The sequence below is a fragment of the Nyctibius grandis genome, chromosome 3 (genome assembly GCF_013368605.1).
Source record: "Nyctibius grandis isolate bNycGra1 chromosome 3, bNycGra1.pri, whole genome shotgun sequence".
NCBI classification, from domain to species: domain Eukaryota; kingdom Metazoa; phylum Chordata; class Aves; order Nyctibiiformes; family Nyctibiidae; genus Nyctibius; species Nyctibius grandis.
In genome coordinates this window covers 78339366-78351525 of record NC_090660.1, presented here as the reverse complement: position 1 = coordinate 78351525, position 12160 = coordinate 78339366, and the positions used below count along the sequence as shown (strand labels likewise).

Sequence of the window (12160 nt, the reverse complement as noted above, 5' to 3'; positions counted from 1 at the left end):
GCTTCATGTTACACATTCCTTAAAGTAACAATGGGGAGATACGTTTATTTTTCAGACAAAGATCTTTGATGTTGTATGCTAAAACACAGGCCAGAAAACTGAAGCTCTAGAAAATCACAAGAGTATTTGTACAGCCAAAGGCTGCCTTGGGAACAATGCTCTACTTTGTAATAGCACAAAAAAATAGAAAACCCAGACTGATTTCCTTTCAGATTATTTCCTGGATTATTATAAAGTATCTTGCCCACTCAAGATATTATTGGGTGTCAGCCTACTTACTTAGGAGAATAATTGCATACAAGATAGACTGCTTTTGGCCAGATCTGTCCCCAGATGTTCATGTTATGACACAAATTAATTGCACAACCGATTCTGCTACTTGTAGCCCAAACAACCTATGGAAAAGGAAAGACATGTGAAAACCAAAGCTGATTAACATGAAATCAAAACTGTCTCCAAACTTCAACATATAAAACTCAAATTACAAATGTGATGTTATATTCCCCTCTGTTATAAATGGGTTGAAGTGACCTAATTACAACTGTCAAAAGGCCATTCAGTTATATCCTTATTAGAAAGAAAAGCTTTACCTTGATACAGAAGATATGACTCTCATTTTATATAAATGGTCTAAGCATGTATTTGGAAGTGTAGCAATGTATTTACAAAACATGATCTGAAGAACTGATTCTTGGAATTACAAGTAATAGAAAATTGTAAATTAGAAGGAAGTTAGGTTGCTGTGCCCTGGAGTTCTCAGCACAACCTAAGGACCCAGAGGCGTTTAGATTGGTTAGACAGAGAAAAGTTATTTGTCAGCAGTGAAAAGAGGTAACATAAACGACAAAACTATTCACAAATAAAGTCATACACCAAAACCACTCAAGTCATGGATTTTAAACGAATATGCTTTCATGTCATTGCAATCTAAGGTGGCTGTGCTCCTTCACTCATCTGTTGAAACCATTTTCATTGCAGATCTCAAAATAATCTGAACGACAAAGGCTGAAATGTTCAAATTAAACAAATATGACAGGTGCTAAACTTGTATTAATTCAAGACAAGCCAACTGTGTAGTTACAAAAGGATTTAGGAGTTGAAAGAGATAGGTACTGTGAAGAATTAGTACCACAAAAAAATAAATATATGTATTGTAGATCTCACATGTAATGGATAAATGTAATTATATGTATTTTTACAGAAATGGTAAATAAGAATATGGAGGTAATTCTGTCTTAAAATTAGATACAATTGTAAATTGTACTAGTAAACAAATAAAATAAATGTTTAAAAATTAATCGTTTTGAAGTTTTCTAATATTATATTGAATACTATATGCGGATTTTAGTATAATCTGAGGATCACATATTTCTCATTCACTGATAAAATTACTGATAACCCTCTGGAAAAATTCAGGCTAGATAGATACACAGATTTCAGAAGTACCAAATCAATTAGTTCTTATGCAATTTCAAAATCTTGCTGAAGTTAAAGCAACATGTTAAAAACCATTGTTTGATCTGAGGAATTCCCCTAAGAAAATCTTTTTTTTTTTTAAATGTTCTGTTTCTTCAGCATATTACAGAAAGGACTACCAGCATACCAGCACAGAGACTAGATTATGCAAAGTACACTGAGCAGTAACACTCAGTACCGGGTTTTGTGAGCTTTTTCCTTAATCCTGTTAAGGAAGTGATATTTATGAAGATGAAATCTAAAGATTTGTATGACAACCCTACTCTGTCACCAATATCCAGTGATTGTAACTATGGAGTCTAATAACAACAAGCCCCTTTTGCACTTTAGTGCTATGGTATATACTGCAAGATTAATATGTTCTACGTGTCATACAGCAACATAAGTGGAGGTCTTGACCGCTCTTTTCCATAGCTGACAAAAAACAAACCCACTTACATACCTGTGTGTAATGTGTACAAACAGGACCAGAGCATTTGTAAGGACAATATGGGTTGCATTCATGAGGATGGGGATATGTGAAATCTCTCACTTCATCATACCATGCTTGGACATGAAATGTTGGAGGTCTGTACCTATGAAAGCCAGTAGTAGTCTATTAGATCATTCAAAAGTTACAGCTTCTATCATTCTACTTTTAAGCAAATTTTGTTAGATTTAAAAAAAAAACCATATATAGTACAAAACAGTATTTTAAACTACCTTCCCCAGTGTGCCCCCAAATTCTGCCCAATTGATGGAAGAAGGCTTGCAGGCCCATGCTCCCATAGACAGGTTTCAGCCCACGACTCTGCAGATCTCTCCAGTTCTGTGTCCCATGTCTGAAATTTGAAAGGAAAGAAAGGGACATCTTAGAAATACTTGATGGGTAAAAAAAGAAGGTTGTCCATTTTTAAAGCTTCTGTTACCAGGGCAGTAAACTGAAGAAAAAAGTGAGACTTTACAATTGTATGCACCATTTGTGTTACATAAGACAAAAAAAAAATGTTTTCAGCAAGAGAAAAAAAGTTTTAATCTCTGCACAGCATTCTCTTTAAAAGCATGTGTAGCCATGTTGCAGTGAATAAAAGACAAATATGAAACCGAAAGGCTTAGTTCAACTTTCCAAGCTAAATTAAGTGCATTTTCTCTCTTGTGAGATTTCTTTTTTAGTAACAGGCACTTTTCTTAGCCAAAAGGGTATTATCCAACACACTTTCAACATAAGGCTTTATTTCCTCTAAACCAATAGTTTATTTGAAATGAAAGTGTTTTTCTCTCCCTTTTCTATAATCAGCTTTTTTTGAAATAATACACAGTGCAAACACAAAATAAGAAATCTAGAGTAAGGTTGTCATTCACTGGTTTTATGGCTAGGTTGGCAAAAAAAAAGAGGCATTCATGTTAGTAAGAGGCATGCTTAGGACAAGTTAAAGATTATGAATTATTGTTTATCAGAACTGTTTATCCTTGTTTTTTATTCTTTAAGGGACATGGAAGAATAGGCTTGTAGCTGAAAGGCAAATGCAAGGTTTTTTTCTTTCAAAAGCATACTAAAACCTGCTCTTCTTGAAAGAAATTATACCATACTGTGTATGCATAGTTTTTACTACATTAAGCTGGGGTTTGCTCTAAGTGGTCCCTCTTGTGCAAAGTATCCATACCGCTGCTTGACTTTTTAAATCTCCTGATAGTTGCAGAAGTAGTTTCCAGATATCTGACTCTCTGATACCAATGCTCAGGTTAGGAAACTGAAATATTTCCAGGAAGGAAACACATTTCTTGATAGAAGCTCAATTATTTCATCGTAAGTTCAGACTAAGTTTCTTATAGTGAGACTGTGTTATCTAAATAACATTAATTCAGTATTTCCAAAACCAAATTCCCATGCAGACACTGGAGATCATGTCTACAAATTTTTGGCACAGATTAAAGGTAAAAAACTCCTTAACAGAGCCAAAGAATAAAGAAATATAACAGACAAATTCCATGTGCTAGAATTTATTTTTCTATTGATTTTGACATGCAGTTTTCACTTTATTAATCAGATTACTCATTAAAAACAAATGTGTCCTTGGTTATGCAAGGCCATGATTATGTAAAGACTTCAATATCACCCAGTTAATCCTAGAATATCTGTTCTTGATTCTCTACTTCAGAAGTATCTAACACATTGAATTCCATTTTGTCTGTTATTATTTATATTATCAGCAAATAAGAAATTTACAGGGTATATTTTGACTCCCAAAAGGCAATATTTATTTTGACAGAATTACTCTAACAGTATAATAATGACAGAATAAAGCTTTTAACCCATATACAGATACAAAACCCACTGACTTTAGGAAACAGCAGGAATTTTCTGTTCACCCTACTAGGCCTGTATTTCAATGTCATAAGCCATAAGAGTCTTTAATGTTCATAAGAAAATAATCTAATCTTAAATAAAGAAGTTTTATATGACAGTTTGTATAAATCTTTTCCTTGTCCCTTTCCTTGTCACACCATCATAAATAGTTCTTCTGATTGTACCCATTGTAAAAAACATAAAGATTAACACACTGCTTCCACATACATTTTTTTTCTTAGAAACTCTAGTACAATTGCTTTATCATTCTACAATGAAATGAAGAGACTGTAACATTTTAAAACAAATGCCACAATATACTCTCTTGTAAAGCATCCCTCACATTTTCAACTCTGAAAATAGCGGTCATTGTTAAAGGAATTGTATTGTTGTTGTGGCGTTTTTTTCTCCATGCAAGTTTCAAAATATTTTATGCCGCTATTTTAACTGAAATAATGATTTTTTGGAAGATCAGAGCTAGGCAGTCAATAGTAGCTGCTTGAATCAATTCCTCAAGCTTGTGAAGTAGTTATCTTTCTATAAGAAAATTTTCTTTTAAAGACTGATGATAGCTATGCATGACAGAGCCATCCAGAAGTCTGCAAGAATAGCCTTTTGATGAAAAACTTATATTCATCGTTAATCCTCCTGACAGATGAACACCCACACTCCAAGGTATTGTTGAGATTGGATACTGTCTTCAAAAAGTTACTTCTTTTTAAGTGTTTCTCTGCCTTCATCCAAGTATAAAATATGGTCTTCACTCCCCGCTGCTTGCCTAGCCAGAGACAGGCACACTTCTAGGCCACAACTTCAGCTGCAGCAAAGAAATAATCTTCATGGCTGAGCAGATGGGATGCAGCGAAGCTCTCTGCCCTGTCTTGCTGACAATATCAGCAATGAGGAGTTTGGGGTGCTTGGCTATTTTTGCTCATTGCACAGTCATTCCTGACTTCAGAAAATGTTGGTATATGAGCTGGAGAGCCAACTCCACTCTCCCCAAGAATGGGTTTGTGTGTGTGAGATTATCTCAGAGAGGAATCTGCACAATTAGTTCAGGGCAAGAGGTCATAACTTAAGGCTCATCATGAGTTAATCACCCTATTTCTTCTTAAGTTAGAGATTAAATCTGTCCCATTGGTGCTTTCCAGGGTTTTTATTTACTACTGTCTATGGTGAAGTGAGCTTCATCATAGTGCATTTTCTTTGAAGCAGCTTCATTTATGATTCTACTCTGGAGTCCTCTAAGACAGTGATAACATCAGCCTTCCTTGCTCACTGCCCTTCCATGTCAATCACAATGACAGGTCTAATGACAGAAACTCCACAGAGTCATCAGTTCATGACATATATGAGAGGGATGGAAGGGAATTAAGTAATAGGGAAGTTAGAATCAAGTTAATCACAATTCTTGGCAGTTTTCATTGAAAACAAATCATTGGCGGATTAAAACCAAAATTTGTTTCAATTGAAATTTTCCTTTCTCTAATCCAAAATTAAAAAGTATTCTAACTAGCATTAACAAGCTAGACAACTGTCATTTACTAGTGTGTCAAAGAAATAAGAAATCTTTAAAATATACTAAGAAAGTAACTATTTAGCCTAATGAGATATTAATTAGCATGGTAAATTTTTATATAAAAATATCTTTGCATCATTCATTCAGTTATCAACTGTTCTCTAAAAACAGCTTTAGCAATCTAATTGTTGTAACACTCAAGAAAGAATATGATTTTTAAAGCTTGAATAATTCATACTTCAGTACCTTTGTAAAATGTCTGTGATACTGTCTCATGTGAACTGTCTTGTAAATCAGAATTTAAACACAAGCATAAAAATACAGCCATTTTTTAAATCAAAAATATACTATAAAATTTCACAGCATACATTTAATATACTCATTAATTTTGATTTAAGTTTAATCACTAAAATGTTGATTAAAAGCAGTGAATAAAAAGTTTATGATAAAAATAATCAGAAATCTAACAGTAAATAGTTGCTGCTGTGTAAGGATTGAATTCACCCAATTATATGGCCTAACCCAAACACACAGTAGGCTGATCAATCAACAGATAACCCCAACTTCAAAATGTTATGATGAGATATCTGGAATTAATCAGATGTCAAAAAAACCTGCATATATATTTTGGTTTTGCAGCAAATGATGCCACGTCTTGCTTTTGTCCTCAGTGCATGCACCACACAACAAAGTCACTTCAGAACAGTCAGCTGGTCAGGAAATTCTCTGTGTGTGCCACAGAAGAAAGGACTCATACATTTGTTTCTCAGCCTTTAACACCTAAATCTCTTATTTTTAAAGGCATATACAAAAACTACCTGGTATGGAGATCATGCACATATAACTAGTATAGTTTATTGTCAGGAAATGCTTCCTATTATCCTGCCAGCCAATGTTTAGTTTGATCCAGGGTTTTTCTTTGGATGAGAAGGAGATCATGAAGAAATATCGACTTACAGTACAGCTTAACATTGCCTATTCTTCACCAAGACCATCAACAAATATTGTTGCTAATGGAGCCAGTTATTTCAAAGCTACTTAAGGTATCTCAGTGCCAAATTGTAGTCGACAGTATCATCAAGTAGATTACCAAGTACATCAAGTAGATTACCAAGTACATCAAGTAGATTACCAAGATATAGCTTAATTTTTTCTTTATTTTAATTATTTAAGTATTGTTTTGGGGTGTGACGAAGTAAATCTCAAAGCTATTACATATTCAGATGTTAAAAAACTGTGAAGTGTAAATTGCATGTAGGAAACAATCATTTCTTTAATTGCAGTATTCATCATCCAGCTGTCTCCTTTTCTCATCAAAGCCACTACTTCTTGAAGTGTCTGTAACTGAAGTTAGAATTAAAATAAAATCTCTCCTAAGTTGCATCAAATCTGTGAAATATTCTAGAAGAAATGACTCGATGTTCCAGTTCCAAAGAATTTCCTAGAGATCCAAGTGACCTTCTTCATCGCTAGAGATTTTCAAAAGAAACTTAAAAGGGGATAAAACACTGATAACCTCCTAAAGTCAGCAAAAAGAGGAAGAAGGGATTAGAAGTCTCCAACCCTACCAAGACAGAAGCAATACAACAAAACTCCAAATCACAATGTAGAAATGAAAAAGTTTTTCTCAGTCTCCAGGATCACTCTAATGATTTTTAATAAAAAAGGGAAACTGATATCCTAATTTCTGATGCAATTCTTGAGAAGACTTTATCTTAAATTTATATCTGACTACTCCAGTGACACAAACATTTTACATGTGTTAATAACATTATGAACAGGTATGGAATTTCTCAAAACAAATTAAAAACTTGTAAAAGAAATTTGACAGATTGGAATCCCATATCACAGCTAACAGAGTAAATTAGCTTAAAGGTATTTTTAAAGGTCATTTCTACAGTTACATGTAGTTGGAACTTAAACAATTCAAAAGGTTTTCTACTGCTTTGCCACCATGCTTAATCATTGCTTCAGAGACGATCAAGAACAGGAAGAAGCTGATTTACATCAGTGATGCCACCTTTAGTTTTGTCCTTCTCCTCCAGCAGTTAAAATAGGAGATCCAAATTTCCTTCCTAAATTAATTATTATGATTGAAGTTACATGAAGAAAAACTGAGCATGTTAATTCTAAGGACTAGAAGACTCTTAAAGTATTTTCATACCAATCCAGCCAGATTAGCTCTAAATATAATGCATTTTGCTCTGTGTTTGCTCACATAGCAGGCTAATGAAACAATCATGTAAAATAAAGTATATAAGTATATAAAACCTGCCTCCTTACTGGAACACGAGTTTTATTCTTGTGCTCTTAATAGCATTCCCTTGTTTCACTTACATAATGGCAAGCTTTTGGCTTCAAACAATGAAAGCATCTCCATATTCAAAAAAAGATATACATATATGTTTCCATGTTTAATTTCATAAAATTCAAAAGGCTTTTGTTCTCCTAGTGTTCCCTTCCTCCTTAAAGCAATGAAGAAAAAAGATAAAGGCCGGAAAGCAAATGTATAAGGAAAGGTTTCCAAAAACACATAGAAAGGTCCATTCAGAGCAAGTTACACAACGAAGAACTTCAAACAAATATAGAACTAATTAGTCAATCTTTAAAATGCCAAGGTTCTTGGCATTTTAAAAAAAGCCAGAATAAAAATGAAAGAATATGAAGAGTCACAGCAACACAGGTATTTTACATCCTACCAGAAGTAGGCATTTCTCATGCTTTAACCACAATGTCATTAGTGATATTAAAATCTGGCTACTGAAATATATACTGAGCTTACATAGTTCTGATGCTTTAAATTTAATTCAAAAAGTTCTTCCATAACATTCAGCAGCAGCAGCTGGTATTTTACAGATTTAAAGTAAGGACACTTCTAAAAGAACTTAACTCTTTGAAACAATTAGTACAGAAAAAGTTTAAAAGAAACCTCTGCATAGCTAGAGGCAAGGATCCTTTTTCTTGTCCACATTTGCTCTGTAAGCATACAGGTATACATTTCTTCTGATTCACACAACTCATTTAGACAACCGGTACATTAAATGGTGCTAACAGCCAAAGGGTTTTGGGTACCATTATGCTGATAGCTGACGGCTGGAGTGTTGAGTACACATATTCCTGAAGACTGTAGCAACAAGTGACTTTGGACATCTAGGTTCTTAGGAAGGCAAAGGATGATGTCCCTCTCTCCCTCATTATTGCCTACTGGTCTATAGTTCCAAGTGGTGGAGAGATTCATTAATCTAGACCTTACTCTATAGAAATAAATGATGCTTTTATTATTCTAATGATTTTTTTTGGTGCATTCACAACAGCATGTCTGTGCTTTGTTGAATAAAATGAAAAACTGAAATATTTGGCAGAGATTGCTGAGTGGTAGGGTACTGATGCTAAACGTCATTTGAGAGATGCTCATTGTGCTTCAGTTTTTGATATAAAGATTTCCAAATTCAGAAGGAGAGGATCAAAAAACAACAAAACAGGCATAGGTAATATTGAGTTTACTGATATTCAAGATCAACATTCTGCAAGGCAGACTTTCTTAAGCAAGCGCTTATTCAATACTTAATCAAGATACTATACGTTAGCTGTTAACCTTGCCAAATGTACTCTTCCTAAAACCCCTAGGTCATGCGGACATGACTAAGTTCTCAGGTAATACCCCTCTTTATGACAAACAATCTTTTCTTCTAATGAAACATGTACATTCAGAACAGAAAATCCAGATGCTGGAAAGCAGCTTCTTAGCCATCCCAGAGGACACATCTTTCTCTGTAGCCATCCAAGAGGACATATCTTTCTCTGTAGAAAGGTGCCAGCATAACCAATTCCCTTTTACTCTTGTATCCTCCTGTGTGACAAAAATGGTCTACATTACATTAACTTCTTAGGCATCATTGCTGTGAAGCACGTTCCTCCCATAGTACAATTCATCCACACACGAAAACCCTTAGTTCAAGCCTCAGTGCTGCAAGACTTGATTTCATCATCTAGTCTGAAAAGTCTACCACTGACAAGATGGCATGGTCTATAGCTCAGACGCTTCTGCTATTCAAACCAGTATACCCACACAGTAAAACCGCTATTTCAAACTTGTATTTCAGCCACTATGTACAACAGAAGCATTGGCTAAGCTTCCAGACCCTGCAAGCATCTATTTTACAGTAAGAGGAGAAAACATTTAGCTCTACATACTTCAGCCTTAGAGTCTCAGCAGGGTTGTATATTTTATCTACCGTCTTCCTGTTTCAGCTTTGGAAAACAACTCGCATATCATCTGAGTATCAGGATCAGTTATGCTATTTCTGCTGCATTTCTTAGAGTTAGGTCTTAGTTAGTCCTTAGTTTAGACCTACTATCTAAAACATTGCCTTTCATGAAGACAGCAGTCAGAAAACGATGCTGATCTTTTAGACCGGGTTGCAATACCACCATGACTGAACTCAGAGTGGATTAAGGGTTTGTTTCTTTTTTTTTAATCTAGATCAGGAATGTGCTTTTGAAATGAAACTCCTGATCACTCTCACTGTGCATCACAGAGCACTCGGAGTACAAACTGGATCCTTTCCGGATAAAATGCCAGGAGTTGTGCTCCAGGAGTGCATCTAACACTTTGCAGTTGTTCATAGGTATTCAGTCCACACAGATTAGACCTAGTTTTAAAATAAAAACTCCTGAAATGCAGACAGTACAAATGTTAGGTCCTCAGCACTAATGCTTTTGCTCTACAAATCTGCTCCTATTGCATCACAACATTCGCCAACACGGCATTGCCTTCATCAGTATCTTGTTAAAACCTAGTGCACCATCAAAGACATTCACACAGAAATGGCACTATCAGCTTTTCACAAATGTTTCACATATGCTAGACTAGCTGAGGCTAAAACCCAGGTGGCAGATTAAACTGAATGGTAGTAGCAGTTAGTGTCACCAGCTGCCAACTCTTCTTCTACCCCAGAAGGTTACAAGTTTTGCAGCAGGGATCTTGCATGCAATATGGATCTTCTGAATGCTTCTGGTTTACAACATATCACATTAAAATAAGCCACAACTAACACCAGTCTAACTTTACAGACTGGACTACAAATTGTGGTATTTAACCTCTGTCAACATGGAGTTCAAGTAGCGTGTAGACTGAAACCAATGTTCTGCTTATGGAGGAGCTGATGTTTCAGTGAGGATACCGCAGCTTGAATCACAATTCATCAACAGCCAAACTAATGACATGGGGTGGAATTAACCTCTCCTGAATTTAAACAGCCTCAAAGCAGATACGTACATCTGAGCTAATTATCTAAATTACCTTTGCAGTTACATAGACAAATAAGTATCTATAGAGGGAGATAATTTTAGCTACCCACCTTTAATTGAGATAAACTGTGTGTTGGAAATTCTCTTTTTTCTCTACTAATTATAAAGGAGACTGGCTCACACGCAGACATCTATACCACAGACATCAAAAGCTTAGTGAGATGAATCCCACCATTTGTGTTGTGTGAGTGTTAAATCAAAAGACCACATTGTCACCCAAGGCAGATCAGCATAACTGAGTCCAACAATTATACCAACTGGTATTGCAACAGAACTGGAAAGCCCCATAGCTCAAAAAATGTTTTCCAGTAAAACACAAAAAATACAGTGACAACATTTTAATTTGAGAGGTTTTCATATACGTAGTAAGGCAGAAAAAAATCATATGGGATGGGACTATATGGAAAGAAAAAATGAGCTAAAATTTAAGCTCAGTAAAGATGGAAAAGTAAGTACAGTGGGTGCCACTGAAAGTAAACATTTACCATGGCATAGTATAAATACCTCATTGCTGTATACATTCTAAATATAGAGAGAAAGTGGTAAAGTAAATACCACAGTACAGTATGGGTATTTATTTACTTTTTAATAGAATCCACTGTATTCTTTAAGACTAATGACACTTAGAAGGAAAAAAAAGGAAAGATGAAACACAGAATGAGAAATGCCATGAACGAATAAGCCAGAACTAGAAATCTGCTGCATGGTACCAGCACAGAATGATAGAAAGGTACAGCTGAAAATTACTTCAAGAGACTGATCTTGACTGTAGTCTATCTAGGCTCTTCCACTGAGCCAGAATCAAATATATGTGTACTATCAACATTTTTAAAATGAAAACTAATAATAGTAGTTTCAGAATAATATTTACTGTCATTTTTTCCTGGAGTTTTATGACTGCAAGACTAAAGAGGATTTCCTTGGTATGCAACCTAAACCTCCTACCCTGCAATCCTAGCTGATGTTTTATTGCCAAGAAAAAACAAATCACTCTCTTTCCTGTAACAACTTTTATTTATTTCCCAGATTAAACAAATTCAGCTGCTTCATTCCTTCAATCTTCCTCATAAATCACATATTCTGTGTTTACAATCAATCCCATTAATCTTATTAATTGTCTCTAGAATGGCTAGACCATTCTTCAAAAATGACCAAAACTGGGCATTGCACTTCAAAGTCTCACCAGTTCGACACAGAGAAGTCTCCTTTCAAAGACTGCTGTCTCATGTTATTTTTTAACTCAGTGCAACTCCTGCATCTTTTTATTGCAGTGTTACCCCCACATTTGATTCCTTGTATTTCACCTGTTTGGCTTCTTCCTTATTCCATACCTTGCAGTTAAATTTCATCATGTTGATTCCAGGCTATTACTTCCACTTGTCAAGTTCTTCTGATTTTGATTGTGTTCTCTAAAACAACCCCAACCTGTGCCCATGTTAATGTATTCTGCAGTTTTCAAGTGTATTCTTTGCTCACACAAGTCATAACCTAACTGCTTAACCAAAAAGGGACGGGCTGCAACGCTGTCA

The 12160-nt window shown here is 35.1% G+C and overlaps 1 protein-coding gene across 1 annotated transcript in view; it reads right to left on the bottom strand.

Annotated features, from left to right (window-relative positions):
• CRISPLD1 (cysteine rich secretory protein LCCL domain containing 1) overlaps nucleotides 1-12160 on the bottom strand; it is a 41705-nt gene that overhangs the window by 16923 nt on the left and 12622 nt on the right. The window contains exons 3-5 of the mRNA XM_068396289.1: nucleotides 2179-2297; nucleotides 1919-2051; nucleotides 280-395 (exon numbers count right to left, since the gene is read on the bottom strand). Coding sequence (XP_068252390.1) covers nucleotides 280-395; nucleotides 1919-2051; nucleotides 2179-2297 — 368 coding nt within the window. The remainder of the gene's footprint in view (nucleotides 1-279; nucleotides 396-1918; nucleotides 2052-2178; nucleotides 2298-12160) is intronic.